Source organism: Nicotiana attenuata, chromosome 1, assembly GCF_001879085.1.
Source record: "Nicotiana attenuata strain UT chromosome 1, NIATTr2, whole genome shotgun sequence".
Lineage (NCBI taxonomy): Eukaryota > Viridiplantae > Streptophyta > Magnoliopsida > Solanales > Solanaceae > Nicotiana > Nicotiana attenuata.
This window is the reverse complement of record NC_031989.1, coordinates 30,757,776-30,779,803: the sequence shown is the minus strand read 5'-3', so window position 1 is coordinate 30,779,803 and position 22,028 is coordinate 30,757,776. Positions and strand designations below refer to the sequence as shown.

Here is a 22,028-nt window from a genome sequence, read left to right as displayed (position 1 = left end):
CTTTAAATTTGTATTAAAATACAGTCCGTTAAAAAGATAACGTTCTCTACTAGAGATTTTTCCATCTTCGAAACCAGCGGGGAAGCCACATATACTATATGTTGATTCTCTTTAATTCTTTATATTTTATGAAATTTCTGGCTTGAAACGTTAACATCTGATTATGGCACGTACTTCTAATTATGATTAGATCAAGTAAAGTTGAAGGTATAGACATAATAACACGAGCAAAAGTCGTGATTTTCTCTACTCACGTTGGTTTGTCTCCTCTCTTCCCTACCTTCACTTGCACTGTACTCCTTATATCTATTATTATCATCCTCACTACTTTCCAGCCCCTCACTTCCCCTCTCCTCTCTCACTCTCGCCCTCTCTCTCTCTCTAAACCATACTACCTTATTAGAGAGAGAAAGTGCAGAGTCTGAGAGTGAAACTTACTTATTCCCAGTTTCTCTACACACTATTTCGCCTGTAATTTTCTCGTTATCTAAGCTCTACAATAAACAATATCCAGAAGAAAAAGAAAAAAAATGGATGTCTACGGAGTTTCAGCACCGGACTTGTTTCGTATTGATGATCTTCTCGATTTCTCTAATGACGAAATTTTCTCCATTAATAGCAATTCCTCCTCTACCACCGCCACCCCCGACTCTCAACACCACCACCACCACCACCATCAACCTCACTCCGACAACTCCTCCGCTGCCACCGCCAATTACTACGATGCTCTTCTTCCTAATTGCTCCGATGACTTCACCGACAACCTCTGCGTCCCCGTAAGAATTTTCAACTCGTTAAACACTTAAAATAAAGTTAATAAAAGTGTGTTTTTATACTTTATTGAATTCAGCAATTTAAAGTGTTAAGTAGAATAGCTTCTATTTACGAGTACTAATTAATTCGTTAACGTGCTAGGATTCTCTCTTCTAAAACCTTTTGAACTGTTAGATAAATAATGATAGTACTTTTATTTACTTAATTATGCCTTCAACAAGGACTAGTTTACAATAATTATTAAGAAATTACTGGTTTTACCAATTTTACTACATTTTTATTGCAGAGTGATGATGTTGCTGAGTTGGAATGGCTATCGAACTTCGTAGAAGACTCGTTCAGTAGTTTTCCGACTAACTCCGTCACCGGAACGATGAATCTCAGTTCCAATACTACGTCCTCGTTTCACGGCAGGTCAAGAAGCAAACGTTCTCGTTCTACATCAAGCTGGACATCTTCACTCCAAAACCCTAACACTACTACTACTACTATGAAGAATAAGGAGATTTCAGTACATACCAGAGAAAGGTCATCTTCAATGGACGATGATGTGCCACGGAGATGCATGCACTGCGCTTCCGAGAAGACGCCGCAGTGGAGAACTGGACCTCTAGGCCCAAAAACGCTCTGCAATGCTTGTGGAGTTAGGTTCAAATCGGGCCGGCTTGTACCGGAGTATCGGCCCGCGGCGAGCCCAACTTTTGTGTTAACACAGCATTCGAATTCTCACCGAAAAGTTATGGAGCTCCGGAGACAGAAGGAAATGATCCATCAACAGCCGCCGCCGCCGACGGAGGAGGGAATGTACGGACATCACTTTCGAGTCTGCTAACGTCATCCGAAGAGAAGAAGACACGTGTCTCCACCACCTAGCTGACCGTGGACTCCCTTTTTTTTTTGGTTTTATCATCATGCTAATTTTACAATCTGGAACGTTCCTTTTTTTTATTTGTTTAGTTTTATTCCTCGGGATTTTCTTAAGAAAATAGTTCAGAATAATCTTTTTTTGGAATTTGAGGTCGCAATTTTGCATTGAAGTATGCAACTACCAAATGGGGTGGAGAGAGAAAGAATTATGGTGGGGAGTGTGATGGGTTGGGAGGTGTGCGTTGCACGTGACTGGATAGGCCTTGACATATTTTACATTTACGTCATGTTGGATTTAACAGTAATCACGTGGAGACTGAGCATAATCAAACTTAAAATTTTTTAAGTTAGCAGCAGATTCAATGCATCGCTGTACTAATAAACTGAGTACAAATTTAGTCAATATAAATATACAAATAGAGTTACTTTTAATATTCATTAACTACATATGAAATATATATAATTACCATTAGATGTAGCAAAATAGGTGAGAATTTTTCACCCAGCATGTTTTGGGATTCAAGCATTGGAAATAAAGAGATCTAGATTAGTTGTATCGTAAGAAGTGCTTATTCATTAATGGACTCACAAGGTGAATCTGAATTATCGAGCCAGCGAGACCAAAAAAATTATTGAAAAAACTAGTATACATAATTGGATTTGAATATAGGCAGTATGATCACATTCATGAGACTTTTTTTGTAGTTAGACCGACTATGTTATATGGAATAGAGTATTGGTCTGTCAAAAACTCTCACATCCAGAAGATAAAAGTAGCTGAGATGAGGATGTTACGTTAAGGTGGAATATGTGTGGACATACCGGGTTGGATAAGATTAGGAATGAAGTTATGGGATAAGGTGGGAGTGGCCCCTGTGGAGGAGAGGTTATTAGGCGGGACATGGCGCAGCTGGAGCTGACTGAGGACATGGCCCTAGATAAGAGAGTGTGGAGGTTGAGGATTAGGGTTGAAGGCTACTAGGTACACGAGCGTATCTCTTTGTCTTGCCCATACCCATTTCGCTAGTATTAGTGTTAGTATGATATCATTTTATTCATAGACTGCTATTACTACCTAGAGTTTAACTGCTTTCATGGGTTCGGTCTTTTTATCTTGTTGTTATTCATACTTGTTGTTATTACTTTTTTCATCTGTTCTCAAGCTGAGGGTCGATCATAAACAACCTCTCTTTCCTTCTAGGGTAAGGGTAAGGCTGCATACATCTTACCCTCCGCAGATTCCACTTGTAAAAAATTACTAGGCTTGTTGTTAGTTAGTTGTTGATGATCACATTTACTAGGCGAGTGATGCAAGAAGGAAGTTGGCTTTGCACGTAGGGATGACAATGGGGTGGTGCGGGTGCGGGGCGGGACGGGTTTGAATGTTAGCGGGGCGGGGCGGGTTTGAGATTTTGCGGTTGCGGGGCGGGGCGGGGCGGGTTCAATTTTAATTTTAAAAAAAATGCGGGGCGGGTGTCGGGTGGGGATTTAATATTTTAAACTAATAGAGAGATCTTTATAAAGTCTTTTCTTCTATTTGAATTAAATGTAGTTCATGTAATAAAAATTTTCGTTCATAAAATTATGCATTTACAAAAATGCATTTTAGTAACTTTATTATTTTTAATGGTGCTATTTTTTAAATCAAATTAAAGGCAAAATCACTAGATTTAGAGGCAAAATATGGGAATTTAAGAACATTTTGGATGTAATTAATTGTTTTGTTAAAAAAATCAGATTTAAGTCTAGCTTTCTAAAAAAGAAAGAATTTTTATAAATAAAAAAAAAATTGCGGGTGCGGGGGCGGGGCGGGTGAACGCGGGTGGAGTGCGGGGCGGGTGAATGCTGGTTTAAATTCTATGCGGTGCGGTGCGGGACAGGTTTAAATTTTGCGGGTTCAGACAGAACCCGGCCCGCACCCGCCGGGCCCCGCCCCGCCTGCCATTCCTATTTGCACGTGCCTGGATAGGTGAGCGAGACTTGATATACTATGAGGGGTCGTTTGGTAGGATGTAATAGATAAAATAATGTAGGCATTAGCTTTGTGTATTAATAATACCTTGTTTGGTAGACATTTTGAACATATGCATTAGTTATGCAAGCATTAATTATACATCCTATTTGGTATATCCTATTCTTATGTATAACTAATGCATAGAAAACCATGGTATTAGCAATGCAATGGGTTTTAATGCATGCATTAGCTTAGTTAAAGAAATGTCCTTCAAAATGATTAAAATACGCTAGTAATATTAATGCAAGTTCAAAATAATCCAAATAGTGAGAAATAAAATTATATCTCTAGTAAATAAATATATAAATACTTAACATATTTCCTTTTTTAAAGATAAATATTTAATTCTATATTACAATATAGGTAGACAAATCAAATAATTTTTTTTTTATACTTTTTCATATAAAAACATTTCTCAACATATGTTTCTTTTAAAAAGTTAGAGTGATGGACTGGTTTTGAGGGCATATTTGTAAACAAGTAATTTTTTTAGAAATTGTGCAATGTTTTAATACATCAAATCAAACAATAAATAAGAAATATGTCAACATAACTAATGCAAGCATAACAAATAGCAGAATTACTAATACACCCTATTGTTATGCAACCTACCAAACGACCCCTGAATATTTTAATGTGTGCTCTTCTCATAGTCCTCACTACAGAGTTGCCCTTTTTATCTTCTGCTACTGCAGATACCTTGGCTCCCAATAAGGGAAAGGAACAAAGTGACATTTACAGTCCTTTTTTTAGCTTTAAATTAAATCTAAAATGTTCTTTTCATTTTGTGCTCATTTTGCATTACTTTGGTGCAGGATTTTAATCCCATCAAATATGCTCCGTCTTTAACCTTACAATTATATTTCATTCACAAGTTCAACCGCAGTTAATTAATAGATGACCCTTCTCAAATAAATTGCAACAATTTATATTATTCTTTTAATTCCTTTTTGTTCTAATCAAGTCCATTTCATTCAGCAACTAAACAATTTGACTTTAAGGACAAATAAGAGATTTTCTAAATCTTGCCTTCAACAGTACCTAGGCACCAAAAATAATCCCTACTACTAGTTGGTATCACATAGACGGGTCTTTAACAATACCTAAAATCAGTTTCAGAAAACACAATTACAAGTTTGCTTGATAGAATCTAACTTTAAAGAGTAATATTGAACTTACCAAACCGCAGAAACTGAAACCAAAAAGTGAGAAACCGAAACATATACTGAATTTATTCAGTATGGTATGGTAGTATAGCATTCTAAAAACGAAAATACCGAAACCAAAATCTTTCAAAACCATAGCAAACCAACCGATGAACACCCCCACAGAATTAGTGAATGCCAAATTACTCCTCTAAGCTGCAGCAAAGTTTAGAGTTGATATAACCAAACTAGAAAGCTCCCCAAATAGTATCTGGCACCTCACGTCCAGCATGTATTAGATCATATAAAAAAAACAGTGCAGTTTAGTCAGACGGATATGCCATAATTGCTTATCTTCGTAACTTCCTTGGTGAGAACATTCCTTTCCTTTTTTGCCTCTGAAGCAAGGTTGGAAACCTAATAACAGAAAATGTCATCAAGTAAAAAGATGCTATAGTTACTATAGCCAAATACACCATAATTTCACAACATTACCATAGCATGTTAATGCTTTGGACAATTTAACTGAAAGAGCAACAACACAACAAAAAACCCAGTGTACGCACATTTTACCCCTAGCTTGAGCAGGTAGAGAGGATGTTTTATGAAAGATGAAAATGAAATTTAACTGAAACGAATATTCAAATTGAAGACCTCGTTTTGGGTCCTAAAAATTACACTTGAAAATACATCATTTGAATCATCATACCGACAATGTTGTACGGGGCTGAGTGTTGGCCAATCAAGATCGCTCATGTCCACAAGATGAAGGTAGCAAAGATGAGGATGTTGAGATGGATATGCGGGCACACCAGGTTAGATAAGGTTGGAAATTAGGTTATTCGCGACAAGGTGGGTGTGGCCACTATTGAGGACAAGATGTGCTAAGTGCGGCTTAGGTGGTTTGGTCATGTGAGGAGGAGGAGCACAGACGCCCCGGTGAGGAGGTGTGAGAGGTTGACATTGGAGGGCCTACGAAGAGGTAGAGGTAGGCCAAAGAAGAGTTGGGGAGAGGTGATTAGGCAAGATATGGCGCAGCTTCAGGTGACCGAGGACATGAACCTTGATAGGAAGGTATGAAGGTCGAGGATTAGGGTAGTAAAGTAGGTAGAACGTTCATAACAGTAGTATTGGTACGCAATCTTGCTTTCTGTTGATAGTAGGTTTTTATGACTAACCGCTGTTTTCTTTCATTGTTGATCACCTTCCTATCTTGTTATTTTTATTCTGCTTTTATATAGTTTTTTGGTGATGTCCCTTCTTGTCTGTATTTTCATTAATGTGGTGCTTATGCTTTCCTGAACCGAGGGTCTTTGGAAACATCCTCTCTGTCCTCACAAGGTAAGGTCTGCGTACACACTACCCTCCCCAGACCCAACAGTGTGGGGTAATACTGGATATTTTGTTGTTGTTGAATCTCAATCGTTTAAAAGTGCAGCCCGGTGCACTAAGCTCCCACTATGCGCAGGATCCGTGAAAAGACCGGACCACAAAGGTCTATTGTACGCAGCCTTACCCTGCATTTCTGCAAGAGGCTGTTTCCACGGCTTGAACCCGTGACCTCCTGATCACATGGCAGATTAATGAAATACATCGAATGTCATATCCACATGGTAAAAACATTGTCATTATAATCAATAGGCCTTAACTTCCATTGATAAATCAGGCTTTGCACATTAATGAAAAAAATACACAAACACTAATTTTCTCACTACCGACTAATACTCTAAAGGAATTTTCGAAGGAAAGTGTTTCTTCCTCTCCTAGTTGATCCCATCTGTCTCGCAAGAACCTTAAAAGATCAAGGAGCCATTTAGTGGCAATTTTTGGAAGAAGTTTTTCTAATATTATTTTGGGAGAAAAGAAAGAAGTTCACACAGGAATGTGTTCAAAATAATTGTAATATTTCTGAAGTTCTGTAGAGTTTTGTGAGAGGAAGGAGAAACCTTCTTGTTCAAAAATGTCTCAAAGCACTTCTTCATCCAAAAAGTATTTCAAAAATTTTCTTGAGAAGCCAAACTAATCTTTTCCAAGTCTTTGTTCAATTTTTTCAGAGATTCTCACATCCACACTTCTGACATCTCCTATATTGACAATACTGGACTTAGTTTAAAATGCCTGTGAAATATATTGCTCACTAATCTTCTTCTCACATCTGTTGATGTGGTTTAACTTCTCTTATATCAAAGTAATGAAGGGCGTTGTGGTTTGAGAACTACACTAAAATCTCTAAAAATGCCATACAAATAGTCATGCCACATACCAAAGTATGCATTCCTGAACTTCTTTCACTCTCGCTCAAAGAGACAAGAACAAAAACAATAGCGCCAAAGTGGTTTAAATGTGTTAAATAGGCAAAGCAGTCAAAAAAAAGTCAAACTAAAAGAGTACAAATATGTTATGTTTGATTTTAATTATAAAAGAATTACTAATATATATTGCAATGTGGTTTAACCAATAAGAGATTTAATATTAGAGGGATCAGGCAGATGGTGATTGTAATATAACTTAAGGGAGAAAACAAAAGTAAAGTTGGCTCTTAAGGATGAAAAAATTAGATTCCTGGTTTTCTTGTAACCCATGTCCCCTCCCAAAATTACATTTCACGGGAGCATGGTTTCTTAGGCAAAGTCATAAGGAAAAATAGCCAATCAACTGGCTCAATCAGTCATGTTTTCCCATTTATACATTTTCTTGTAAGGCCAAGATCTCAAGTTCATAGTTCAATCAAATTTAAGGTATCAAATAAATAGTAGATGAGCCTATTCGATAAATTAGAAGGGAGTGATGTAGGGGACTTACTTGTGACCGGAATCGTGAAACTTCTCTTCGTGGAAGCTCCCTAAGAACATCTTTCAGGCCTGGAGAAAACATATATTAATTGGAGAAACTCCTTACATAACAAATCGCTGATGAAAAGAACTTCAATTTTGCTCAGCTATGCTCGTCCATATGACAAGAGTTTGAATTATTGAGACTTGAACATGGATAACCAGAGAGATTGATCACAAACCTGCAGCTTGCCTTTCTATCTTATATGCTGACTGTATGACACTATGGATTTGTTTGCCTGCTTGCCTGTATGAAGCATTAAGATTGAGCAGAAATCCAGCCTGTTCAGATAGACAAGTCATGAAGTATACACAACAATCCAGCCGGAAATGCAAACCTGAGTTTAGTCCTTCCTCGTATCATCTCTCCTTCAGCTTGTCCTGCCCGATTCTGCAATCATAAGGTACGAATAAGACCCACTTCAGTTCTTGAACAGATTTGCCTAAAAAGTACAACTGATTTACTAAACTAATCAATAGGCAATCAGCCCAATTAAAATGGATAAATCCAAACAAAAACAATAAGTTAAAGAATCATGACCTTAAAACCAGGGAAAAGAAATGGTCATACCTCCAACTTCGCACTTTCAGCCTTCAGAATGTCAATTGATTTCTGTAACTCTTTGACTTTTGCATCGGCCCTAGAAAGCAAGGCCTGCTCCCATTAATTAAAATTTAGAAATCAATCATTAATGTCATATAGTTTCTAATAAAATAACCTGCTACTGGTAATTGTCAAAAGAGCCCAAGATTATCCAACCAAACAATATACCTAAGAGCAATGATTTCCATCATTAACAAGTCATATCAGACATCTCACACTTGATATAAAAAGGATAAGCAATTTATCCTCTTTCATCACTGGTTCCTAAGCATATAATGCACCAAGATCCTAAATGTATATCAAATATACTCCTGTCAAATGGAAAACAACATTTAGGTAGTTACCTCTTCACTCACAAATAGCCGCATTGCACCGTAATACAAGAAACGTCTTGGCCCTGCACGCAGTAAATATCAGTCAGGCACACATAGAGATGAAGGACCATATGGTTGGCTCACACGTATGTGTCTTTGCGTGCAATACCATGAAGACTAAATTACATTACCTCCCTTCTAGTTTTCCATAATAACTTCGATCTTTAACCTTCATTTTTGTCTGCTAAGAACATTTTTTTCCAGTAATTGCATTTACCTTGCCATTGAATAGCTTCCACACAGAAGGCTAAGTATTAACAAGAAGATAGGTTGAATATCTTGCCAATTTACCCGCACTAGAAAATGTGACAACTAAATAAAGGACAGAAGTAGATATCAATGCAACACCATCTTCTGTCAAACCTTTCCTTATTCTTTGGCATGGCATTCCTTAATGAATTAGTGGAAGTAAATAGCAATTATCAATAACAGATCGGATACATCGACAACTTTGACACATCAAAGAACGAAGCCATAACAAAAGGGCAGACTTTTGTACCAACTGTTCAAAACCTAATGCTGCAGCATGTCATTGTAAACAAAACAAGAGGTCTCTCTAGTTTTAACAAAGTACAAGGGAAGTTAATTAAATAATGTAAGTGATATATTGTATGCCTGCCTATAATACTCAAGTAAGAAAAGTCCAATCCAAGCAAGCTGATAACAGACTACTGAAATTCTAGCTTTGGCCAAAACTATCCAGTGAGCCAATTGCATTAGGACTTGTCCAACAGTCAAATACCCTTTGAGTCCTTTATCACATGGGACATAATGGCAGTAGGTATTAAGTAGAGAACACTTTGACTAACTCAAACTGCATATGCCCATCCCTGAAATATGATTCAGCACCTAAAGAATTGAAAGGACTTACTTTTCAGACCCAGGACTCCAACAGCAAGAACAGCTCCAGTAGTTGTTAGGGGGTGTGAAGCAGCGAGGAGAAGACCCTCTGCAGCATATTCTCCATTGATCAAAGCTAAGGTTATGAAGAGAAATTAAAAAACAACACATCAAATGGACCAAAGATAGCAACTAACCCCTGATCTTCCCAAAAACCAAGTCCTCATATACACTATATTCAGACTTCAGATCTTGCAAGGAATCCTGCAACCAACATGCATCACATTTAAATCATTATGCAATGAACAAAAGAATAACACATAATTATTACTTAGAAGAAACCAACTTATTAAGGGTAGAACAATCAAGGGGTTCTCCTAAAAGGAATAGGTCTCAGAAAAACAGAACTGGGTAGCATCATCAGCCATTTGCTCCAATTAATGTAATACAACCCAAACGGTGGGAAGAGATCTGACAGAGGGGAAACAAAAGCATGATATAGATAATATAATCTTGTCATAAAGTGCAACATCCCATCCGACATTCAAAGTAGAGGCGGATCTAGGATTTTTAGTACATGGGTGCACTACTGGAAAAAAAAAGGAGGGAAAAGTGGGAATTGATCCCTACTACTCTTGGTAAATAACTCAACCTTCAACCAAGAGCATCATTCAACCTTCTTGGAGCATGGGTACCAACAGATAATATTATACCAATTTTAAAAAATATGTACATAAAATATCTAATTTTGCGGAGAGACCATGGATTCACGTGTCCTATAATCTCCCCTATAAATTCGCTCCTGATTCAAATCAGATGAGGCTTAATTCCTTCCAAAATCCAAAATACCATAGAGAGCATAATAGAAGTCAAAAAAACATAACAAACTCAATAATTGGTGAATAATGCAAATATGTAATTGCATTTTTAGTTTCCTGGACAAACCCATTATTTTTCCTTAAACCAAATTTTATTAGTAAATGCCAAGTCAGTGCCAAAAGTACCTTCAAGCTGTTTATATTACTCGACCTAGACATCCACAATTATCTATCATGTTGCCAGCTATCTCCACAGTAACAAAACATATTATTCTCTCTTTACACCTCAAATGCAAGTGAAATAAAAGGAATCTTTTTAGTGATTTCTACATCACTCTCACTATTTTGAAACAATCTTCTATTTCATTGATTACATATACACCAAAAGAGGACATAGTGGTGAAGGACATCAACAAACTAAGATTTGGTAGTTTAATTCCTCAGGTCTTAATTCATTCAAAAATAGATGTGCTTCTATGGTTGTCCAATATACTTGAAATTGGATCAAGATAAGGGCGTTTTGGCACGGGGTACAAATGCTTTCCTTGTGGAACATAATTTCCAGTTCTTGTTACTTCGAATTGTGAAAGATATTTTCTCCAACAAAACACTTCCGCCAAAAGGGAGCAAATGCTCACTTTTTCTGATAAGCAAATGACTTCTATCACTTACTAACATAAGTCATTTTCCTTTACAAATATCACACATCTTTATCTATATCACTTACTTCGATTATAACTTAGAGATTGTTGTAGTGAGAGGAGATCCATGAGGTATCAGATTCTAATCCTAGCGGAGGCAAAGCATACTAGATGATTTCTTCCTGTCTACCTACGCTTTGGTCGGAGTTACCCGATACTCTATACTAGTAAAAGATAGTAGGTAACCGGTGTAATAGTTGAGGTGCACACAAGTTGGCCGGTTACTAAAAAAAACATAGAGAATGTTGTCAACATCAAATACTATTCTACCTTGTACAATTATCATATGTCACCAACTTTAATATTCGATCAAACCATGTAAAAGTTCCCAAGGTAAAACATTTTTCACCGAAAACATAAAGCATTCAAACTGGATTGTGCAGCAACGAAAGCAATCGCGCTTGTAATTAAGTTGATATGGAACTATGGGATCAAACAGCTAATTTAGAAGAAAATACAACAAACAAACACTTGCAGTAGGAAATATAATTTCTAACGCGGATGAGGCATAAAGCAAACATATAAAGCGATAATAAATGGAGCTTACAAGTGTTTGATTGAAGTGTACAGAGGAGGTGGTTAAAAGACGATCAAGACGAGATTTGGTCACCACAATTGCATTCTCTAATGTGCTTTCTACTGTCTTCTGTGCAAGCTGCGCCTGTTGCACTGCGTTGTCGATCCATGGGACGAACTCTCCCAGTCCCTGTCCCACGGTATTCGACTTGTCTTCGTGCTTAACTCTATCAGCTGGTAACGACGGAGACTGCGATGGCGACGGCGAGTCTGCATTTGCTTCAGATGATTCGGCGATTGCCGCCATTGATTTGTCGAGCGATTTTGCGTTTCGTGAAAATTGGGACTTTTGGAGCGAAGGTAAGGGACCCGAATTTTTTGCAAGTATCCAGCTTGGGTTATTCGACGAGGAAAGAAAATTTTGGTACCCCTACTTTCACTTTAGCTGCAATTTGTCCTCGTTAAACCTATTGTTCTTGTTCGGTCCCTAATATTTCATCCTTTTGTCTTTTTCTGCAATGAACTTTCCATCTTTGGCTTAAGGCAGCTGATGCAAAATCAATGGAACAGTAAAAAGAAATAAAAGAAACAGGGAAGAAAATTGAAACACGAAGCAGGAAATTAAGGCCCTTTTGGCCAGTTTTGCCAAAATAAATTTGGGATTTATTTTCAAAACTCATGTTTGGCCATAAACGTTGCCCATATTTTGGCCAAAATCTCAATTTTCAAATCCCAAAATCAGCTATTGAGCTGATTTTTGGCCAAAATTCCAAAACTTGGGAACTATATACATGTTTTTCCAAAATAAAGTTGGAAAATATGTTTTGAAAACGTATGTCCAAACGCATTTTCATCTTCAAACCAAACTTCACCCAAATCAAATTTTCAAAATAAATTTGGGATCTATGGCCAAACGCTAGCTAAAATAGGGTTTCAATTACAAGCATATATAAGGTTGTTGAGCTCAACACCTCTGACATTCTCTCTGCCAAATTCTAACATAAATGATCTAGCTAGATGTGAATAAGACAAAGTAAATTAAGGGACCTATGTGTAACTATAATATCTATGGACGGGGAAACTTAAGGGACTCAAGTGTCTGTCTAACAACTTTAATAAAACACTCCCACTTAACTAACTAAACTAACTGTATTACTAACTCAACAAGATGTACAACCTCCGCAAGGTTCACTATTACATATTCGTACCAGTTTTCCCCCGTAAAAATCTTCCTTGTCCTAAAGGAAGGAAAGATGGAAACCTCACTTTTAGGACCTGGTATTCTTCCCATGTGGCCTGCTTACCTGGCATTTGTGACCATTGAACCAAAACTTGTGCGACAACTTTGGATCCCTTTTGTATCATGCGCCTGACAAGTATCTTGTAAGGCTGTGGACACTAAGGGCTGGAGAGATCTAAAACTGGAGAATGAAGGATAGTGTTGGGCAGTTTATGGCATTGTTTTAATTGGGACACATGAAAAGTAGGATGAAATAGCAACTCACGGGGTAGGGATAACTTGTAAGCAACATTTCCTATCTTCTGCAAGATCTGATAAGGTCAATAATACATTGATGAGAGCTTAGAAAATTTGTGTCCTTCTATTGTCACCTTTCCATTGTCACCTTCTTCAAACTGTCCATCTGATATGTGCTTGTTGGCTTGATCAGTCATTCTTTGTTGAGCCGTTTCCAAGTGATATTTGAGCAGCTGAACCTTGAACTCTCTTGTGATCAGACTTCTATCCACCTCCTCCACTCCAGAATCTCCAGCAACATAGGGAAGATGTAATAAGGGTGGTTAACCATATAGTGCTTCAAAAGGGGTTGTCTGAATGGAATAATGGAATGTAGTGTTATACCACCATCCAGCTGCAGCCAGGTATAGGAACCAATCATTTTGGGATTCTGAGCAAAAGAACCTTAAATAAGTCTCTAAACATTTGTTCACCACCTCTGTTTGGCCATCAGTTTGAGGGTGATAAGATGTTGAGGTGTTGAGGGTCACCCCCATCATGGCAAACAACTTTTGCCATACTTTACTAGTGAAGATTGGATCTCTGTCACTGACTATGTCCCCAGGCATTTCATGCAGTTTGTGTGTGTGCTCTATGAAGAGCTTTGGTAATGTTTTCAGCTGAATAGGGATGGGAGTGACCTATGAAATGTGCATATTTACTTAACTTGTCAACTACTACTCATATAAATGTCTTCCCTTTTGACTTAGGTTGTCCTTCTATAAAATCCATACTAATACTACTCCAAGCTGATATAGGCAGCTTTAGAGATTATAAAAGTCCAGGGTAAGGTGCTTTGTCATATTTATGTCTTTGGCAAATGTCACAGCTCTTGACATACTTATGCACATCATTACTCAAACCCCTCTAATGAAATAAGGTTGATACCTTCTTGAAGGTGTGGTCTATTCCTGAGTGACCTCCAACCTGAGAATCATGCCATAACTGCATAATGGAGGTTCTCAATTGCACGTATGGACCTACAACCAACTTGCCATACTTCCTCAGTTGTCCATGTTTGAAGGTGTACCCTTTCTATTCCTCTCGTTTCTCATCAATGGCTTTTATTGTATTCTTAAGTTCATCATCAACTTATCAGCTCTTTTTAGTCAGCTCTAACAAGTCAACTTTGATAATGATAGAGTCATAGCAGATAACCCCACTATTGGTAGCCTAGAGAGGGCACCAGCTACCTTGTTTTCTCTTTCGTTCTTGTACTCTATAGAGATATCATACTGCATGAGTTTGGCTATCCATTTGAGCAGTGAACCAATGTGCAATTTCTGCTTTAGTAGGAACTTGAGAGCTTTTTGATCAATCTTCACAGTGAAGTGCCTTCCAATGAAGTACTGAGACCATTTTGTTATGGCCATTACCAAAGCTAACAGTTCACTATTATATACAGACAAGGCTTGGTGTTGTGCTAATAAACCCTTATTGAGGTTGGCAATTGGTTGCTCTTTCTGCATGAGAACAACCCTTATCCCCACGTTGCATGCATCAATATCCACAATAAAGGGAATATTGAAATCGGGAAGAGCTAGAATTGGGGCAAATGTCAGAGCTGCCTTGAGTTTGTAGAAGGCCTTTCATGTCTTTTCATTCCAATTGAAATTATCCTTCTTCAAGAAATCTGTAAGAGGCTTGCTGATTACTCCATGTCCTTTTATAAATCTCTTGTAGTAGTCAGCCATTCCAAGAAACCCCTTCAGTTGTTTCACATAACCAGGTTTAGGCCAAGATTTCACTGCTTCAATCTTATGTGGATCAGTTGAAACACCTTCAGCTGGGATATAATACCCCAGGTACTCTATCCTTTTTGCAGCAAAGACCCATTTGCTCCCTTTAGCCAACAATTGACGCTGAACTAAGGTCAAGCACAGTTTTAAGGTGTTGCAAGTGCTCCTGCAAATCCTTGCTATAAATTAGAATGTCATCAAATAAGACAAGGATGAATCTTCTAAGATGTTTTTGAAATATGCGGTTCATCAACCCTTGAAAACTATAAGGTGCATTGGTTAAGCCAAATGGCACAACCAAATACTCATAATGTCCCGAGCGTGTTTTGAAAGTTGTTTTATGCACATTTGAAACAGCCATTCTTATTTGATGGTACCTATCTTTCAAGTATATATTTGTCACGACCCAAAATCCACTAAGGGTCGTGATGGCGCCGGACACTGCTGTCAGGCAAGCCAACTGAATTACTTAACCAAATTCTCGTTTTATTATTTTTGAAATTCTAGGATTTTCCTTCCATTTTTCATAAATAAAAAGATCACCACTTTAATTCGAATTAAATCATAAACAACTAGTACAAATCTTTCGAAAAACCATCCCAGAACCTGGTGTCCAAGTGCATGAGCATCTACAGATAAGGAAATAAAATACAACATCCGTCCGAAATACAGTGGACAAGAAATAAATAAAGTACACTGGAAGGGACTATACTAGCTGCGGGTCGCCTCGAACAATGCAACTCACCTAGTCCCAGAATCATCCGCGCTGCTACACCCAGTGGGCTGCTAGAGATAAATATACCTGTGTAACAAAAATGCACAGAAGTGTAGTATTAGTACGTAAACAACGTGTACTCAATGAGTATCCCTCCTAACCTCAAAGAAGTAGAGACGAGATGGTCGACTTCGACACTTACTAATGGTCCAATAGTGAGGTCAGTAATACATTAAAATTATGGATCTCTATAAACATGATTTTAGTCCAAATAGAAGGAAACAAGTAAACAATCAATTCTTTTATAGGAAATTTCCAAGATTCCTTTTTGTAATTATCCGATTATTTCCAAGCCATAAAGGGGCTACAACAACTTAAATAAGTTTCAAGGCAAGCAATACAAGCATGCGCACATCATGCCAAGGCGACGGCCCGATCCAACAGAAATGTAAACTGTGCACTTGCCGAGGGTCGACGGCGCGCCTATAGATGCATCTATTTAATCTGCCGAGGCGTTCGGCCCGTTCCAAAATAAACACGTAGAGACATTCAATCAAGAAACCAACATGGGGCAATTATTCAAAGAATAGCTAATTCTCTTTCAACAATTTAAGAAAATGAGGTTTAGATCTTGTTAGAAATTCATTTACTATTTTGATGTGGTTTAAGCAATTCAACTATCCATAAGATTACAAATATTCAAAGTATAGCATGTTTTTAGATCCTAGGCTACTCGGACAATAGCATAATAGTAGCTACGCACGGACTCTCGTCACCTCGTGCGTACGTAGCCCCCGCAAATAGGAGCAAATATTCAATTAATTCACCTATAGGGACATTTCCCTCTCACAAAGTTAGAAAGGAGACTCGCCTCGCTCCGAAGCCTACATTCCGATTCAAGAACGCACTCAAACTTCCAATTTAGAGCCGAACGATCCACAACTATTCAAATAGGGCAAGAACTAGTCAATACATGCTTAAAAGTTCATATTCTAACTTTCCACCCAATTTCCCAACCTTAAATTCAAAGTTCCTATAATCCGACCCCGGGCCCACGTGCCCGGATTCCGAAATTTTTCGAAGGAAGTTGTTCTTTATAGCCTAAGGACAAAGATATATGATTTCTACTCCATTCTACAACCAATTTCGTGGTTAATCTTGTTTTTAACAAAACCCTAGGTTTTACTCTATTCTCAAGATTTTTTGTACTAATTTACAAGTGATAATCCACCCAAACTTCAAGTATTAAACTAAGAATAGGTGGGACAACTTACCTCAAGATGCTAGGGGGAAGTGTTCTCTCAAAAGCTCCCAAAATCGCCCAAGAAACGAGTGAAAATGAGCAAAAATGGCATTGGGCCCGAATAAATGAAGGCCACTGCCTTCTGTGATTTCCGCATATGCGGGCTTGGGCCGCACCTGCGGCCACCGCTTCTGCGGAAGGAAGACCGCTTCTGCGGTCTGGGCCGCTTTTGCGGATAGGCCCACCGCTTCTGCGGTTCCGCTTTTGCGAATATAGGGCTGCATCTGCGGTCTAGACATGCCTGGCCTTGGGCCGCATCTGCGACAGGCCCTACCGCTTCTGCGGTTCCGCTTTTGCGGATTTAGGGCCGCATCTGCGGTCTTAGCCGCTTCTGCGAAATGTCGACCGCTTATGCGGTCTCGCACCTGCGGCCAACCAACCGCAGGTGCGGCTATGACAAAAGCAGATGCTTCAACACCTCTAAAAACTCCTTTTTGATCCGTAAACCTCCCGGAATCCACCCGGGGCCCCCCGGGACCCCAACCAAACATACCAACCAGTCCCAAATCACGTTACGGGCTTGCTCGAGGCCTGAAATCACATCAAACAACGCTAAAACCATGAATTACACCCCGATTCGAGCTTTATGAACTTAAAACTTTCAAACTTCTACTTCCGATGTTTAAACCTATCAAATCACGTCAGATTGACCTCAAATTTTGCGCACAAGTCGTAGTTGACATTGCGGTCCTACTCCAACTTTCGGAATCGGATTCCGACCCCGATATCAAAAAGTCCACTTCCGGTCAAACTTCTCAAAAACCTTCAAATTTCTATCTTTAGCCAAATGGCTCCAAAATGACCCACGGACCTCCGAATTCACTTCCGATCGCGCTCCCAACTCCAGAATCACCATACGGAGCTATTTACAGTCTCAGAATCCCAAAAGGACATCGATAACACTGAAATGCACTTCACGCCAAATTTATGAAATTTCTTCTAAAATGCTAACTTCCACAATAGGCGCTAAAACGCTCCGGGGTTATCCAAAACCCGATCCGGGCATACGCCCAAGTCCGAAATCATCATACGAACCTGCTGGAACCTTCAGATCCTGATTCCGAGATCGTTTACTTAAAAATCCAATCTTAGTTCATTCTTTCAACTTTAAGCTTTTGAAATGAGAATTCTCTTTCCAAATCAACTCTGAACTTCCCGGAACTTAATTCCGACCACGTGTACAAGTCATAACACTTGAAATGAAGCTGCTCGTGGGCTTAGGCTGCTGAACGGAGCGCTAGAACTCAAAACGACCGGTCAGGTCGTTACAATATTAGAACAGACTTATGATCCTCCTAACTCATCCAATAATTATTCAATAATATGAATTGGAAACTTATCCTTTACTATCATTTTGTTTAGGGATTTGTAGTCTATACACATTCTCTGTGAACCATCTTTCTTACCTACAAGTATCACTGGTAAGGCATAAGGGCTGGAACTGTATTGAATGATGCCTTATTCCATCATTTCTTGCACTATCTTTTCATTTTTTGTACTGGGGAGTACATATAAGGTCTGGAATTCACAAGTGACCAACCTTCCAAGAGAGGAATACGATGATCAAACACTCCCCTAGTGGGGGGGGGGGAGGTAGTTGTGTAGGTTCTCCAAAGACTGTCTCATATGCTCTTAGTACCCCTTGAACTTCAGCAGGTTCTCCTTCCTCCGTAGAGACTATTTCCTGTTCTTTGTCTTTAACTTTGACCATAAAGAACTGAGAGTCCATCAGTGTCATTGACTCAAGGGACTTGGCTTGCAAAGTCTTGAACTTAGGTTGAATGCCTTGCAGTGTAAGCACCTTTCCTTGGTATTCAAACTCCATCATCAACTTTCTGAAGTTGAATTTGATATCTTCTAGAGGACACAGCCATTGTATTCCCAAAACTATATCACTCTTGCCTATAGGAAAGATGAAAAGAATCATGTTGGAATATAGCTCATTGCATTAACCATTGGAAACCCCTGCACATTTTTGCGGTAGTTACCCCCCCTCCCCCCCATCTGTAACTTGTACCGGTTTGGTCTTTTTGCTGCTTCCTCATCCATAAAGTTATGTGAGACCCGCAGTCAATAAGCATTTCGAGTGGCTTCTGTTCAGTAAAGCCTCTCAATCTCAAGGTTTTGAAGCCTAAAGTCCCATTGAGAGCTTGCAGGGATATGGCACAATTCTCAGGATTTTCTACTACTTCCTCTTCAACTATATCCATTTATGCTTATGATTTCTCATCTTGTTCCCCTTCTTGATCCTCCTTAATTTCAAGCTTCAATGAGAACAATTGTCTATTTGGTTTGCACTTATGCCTCAGGACATACTTCTCATCACATAAGAAGCGTAAGCCCTTAGACCTCTTCTCATCCATCTCAGCTTGAGTCGGCCTCCTTATTCTACTGTTATCCATTTTAGCAACTACAGGTTTCCTAAAGTTTCCTGCATTATTCCTAAACAGGTTTCCACTGCTGTTTCCTGATGTTCCCCCGAAGGCTTTACTTTGGGAAGCAAAGTTGGCCTCATGCAATCTGGCAAGATAGTAAGCCCGTGGGAGAGTACAAGGATGGCCAACCTTCACTGCACTACCAAGCTCAGTTTTAAGGTTGTTCAAGAATATATTGATGACATGTTCTACAGACAAATTGATCCTAGTCATGACATTGATATTCTTTAACTGTACTAGTGTGCTTGAAATTCATAAGCTCAGTCATGAGATCAGAATAGTCAGCCCCAATGCTATCACAAAGGGCCCAAAAGTACTCATCCCGAGTTGGGAGTGGTACCTGACCTCTACTCCTCATATAGCCAAGGTGTCATTGCAAGACATATCCTTTAAAATGCAATGAAACTAACTTCATTCTTTGCTGAATAGTAACTTATTCACCAGCAAAGAATTGCTCCACCTTGTATAACCAAGTCCTTAAATATTCTCCATCGAATTTTGGAAATTCCACCTTAGTGTATTTGGCAAAATGGACTATTAGGCAAGGTGGTGCCATGGTTGGTGTGAAGGTTTGGATATTAACTGGCAACAAGTATGTTTGGGTAAGGAAGAAGAATAGGAATATAAGGTATTTGATGGTATAGGAAAGGGGAATTATGTGTAGCCTGAGTGTGGTAGGTAGGAGGAAATGTTGTAATTTAGTAGTAGGGGTTATGAAAGTATTGTGCTCTACGGGCGGTCCCTTACTTGGAGGATAAACTCTTCCAAATATAGGGGCAGAGGGCATATAGGAAAAGGGAAATTGAGAAGTGAGTATAGGTTGTGGAGAATGGGAATTTTGGAATTGAAACTGAGTAGGTTGGATGGTGTATTGTGGTGGAACAAAGGTACGGACAGGGTTGTTGGTGATGGAAGATTAGGGTTTACTGATAGATCCTGTGAGATCTGTGCCATGTAAGCCATATTCAAGCTGGTTTTGGGATTTTGAGTGACGGAAGGGTGCTGAACTTGAACGCTAGCTGGAGCAGGAATATTTTGTGTTACTTAGCTACCGGTTGCACTCGTAGCTGGGGGTCATAATTTCACCAAAATCAAAGGGCATGTCATAAGGAGAGTATATCTCACCTTATGTTGCTGCTAGACTCTTTCCATGTTCTGGTCTTCTTCCTCCATGAACGACCTCATTCAGCACATCTCTGAGCTCACCCAAAGCTTCCTCTTGCATACTGCTGCTTTGCTCTTGGCTTGCTTCCAATTGATCTTGTCGAGTAGTAAACCTAGATACATCAGTAGCTAGTTTTGTAAGAGGTTCACGACCTCATTCATATAAGTAGCCATGAATTCCCACAGAGCCAGAAAGTGCTCTGATACCACTCATGCAAAAAATAATGGAACAGTAAAAAGAAATAAAAGAAACAAGGAAGAAAATTGAAAGACGAAGTAGGAAAGTAAAATAGTGTTCCAATTCATACCCAAAATGAAGGAATTACAAGCATATATAAGGCTGCTGAGCTAAGCACCTTTGACAATCTCTTTGCCAGTTTCTAACAGAAATGATCTGGATTAAATGTGAATAAGACAAAGTAAATTAGGGGCTTAGGTGTAACTGTAATAACTATGGACGGAGAAACTTAATAGACTCAAGTGTCTGACTAACAAACTTTAATAAAACACTTAACTAACCGTATTACTAACTCGGCAAGATGTACAACCTCCGCAAGCTTCACTACTACATATTCGTATCAGCAGCAAATCATAAGATGAAACTAGTGTTACATGGTTCTCACATGCCTTGACAAATACATTGACTTTGCCCGCCACGCAATAAGAGTTTGTTCCGGTCAACTGCATTTACACAATTTCTAACATGACTAGTAAGGATTGCTCGGGCGCAACAGAACAAAGCTATATCATTTCAAAACACATGTGTAATGACAATTTAGAGCAATAACAAAAGGATCATACGCTACTTCAGCAACATAAGGATGTGACATCAGATTATATGGCACATATGACTCTATTTCAAAAAAATTGTCCGAGATTAATTACCCACCTCTATTAAAATGTGTAGATGTAAGCTAATTCTTCTCAGAAAAAGCGTGCAGTTATATATTGAAAGAACTCATAGCATAGAAAGCATATGCTAACAGGAAAACTCCATCAAGATCAAAAAAACTATTTGTAAGTGAGTCAGTCAACATGCTTAGCCAGAGAAATATTTTTATTCTTAAATAGGTTTCTATATATATACATATATATATATATATATATATATATATATATATATATATATATGCTTTCAAATCTTTCTTGAACAACCGCTATTCACTTCCAGCAATGCTTCACAAAGACCTATTAAATACCAATAAAATGCATCGGCTAGTTAAAAAATTCAACCATATGAAAGGAAAAAGAAGGAGCAAAGATAACTACTGTAAATTTGTAGGGGAAAACTCACATCTATTACTTTTAGAAAATATCCATCAACATGTTCACTCTTCAACTTGATCATAACTTATCACAATTGATTCACAAAAGTTGGTGCTATTGTTGCACACCTAAGAATTTTGAATGGACCACATGGAAGACTCAGCAAGTAGAAAATCGAATGGCCTTTTTTTGGGTATTGTGAAATAATAAAATTTACTAAAGTAGTTCTCGTATATAAATCAATATTAACCTATTTCTTGTGAGTTGCAATAACCTGAACCAGCTAGCATAAATAATACAAAAATTGCAAATTATCTTAGATGAAGCCATCATAACTATATAACTAAATATAAAATTATGTGAAACTTTTATTTCACAATGAACTATTGTGTTTTTAGGAAGTAGT

General features: G+C 38.5%; 3 protein-coding genes across 3 annotated transcripts; 1 reads left to right on the top strand and 2 right to left on the bottom strand.

The window, feature by feature from the left end:
* On the top strand, positions 307-1,786 carry LOC109223846 (GATA transcription factor 4). Its single transcript, XM_019388295.1, has 2 exons — positions 307-776; positions 1,061-1,786. Exons 1-2 carry the CDS (start codon positions 531-533, stop codon positions 1,604-1,606), a joined length of 792 nt encoding a protein of 263 aa, XP_019243840.1. The 5' UTR covers positions 307-530; the 3' UTR covers positions 1,607-1,786.
* On the bottom strand, positions 4,740-12,025 carry LOC109223837. Its single transcript, XM_019388285.1, has 9 exons — positions 11,516-12,025; positions 9,647-9,713; positions 9,481-9,558; positions 8,580-8,632; positions 8,203-8,286; positions 7,970-8,022; positions 7,814-7,878; positions 7,603-7,661; positions 4,740-5,217 (listed from the first exon to the last, which is right to left on the bottom strand). Exons 1-9 carry the CDS (start codon positions 11,789-11,791, stop codon positions 5,128-5,130), a joined length of 825 nt encoding a protein of 274 aa, XP_019243830.1. The 5' UTR covers positions 11,792-12,025; the 3' UTR covers positions 4,740-5,127.
* LOC109234560 lies at positions 14,590-18,967 on the bottom strand. The gene is made up of 3 exons (XM_019400593.1): positions 18,775-18,967; positions 18,397-18,659; positions 14,590-14,862 (listed from the first exon to the last, which is right to left on the bottom strand). The coding sequence occupies exons 1-3, from the start codon at positions 18,965-18,967 to the stop codon at positions 14,590-14,592; spliced, it is 729 nt and encodes a 242-aa protein (XP_019256138.1).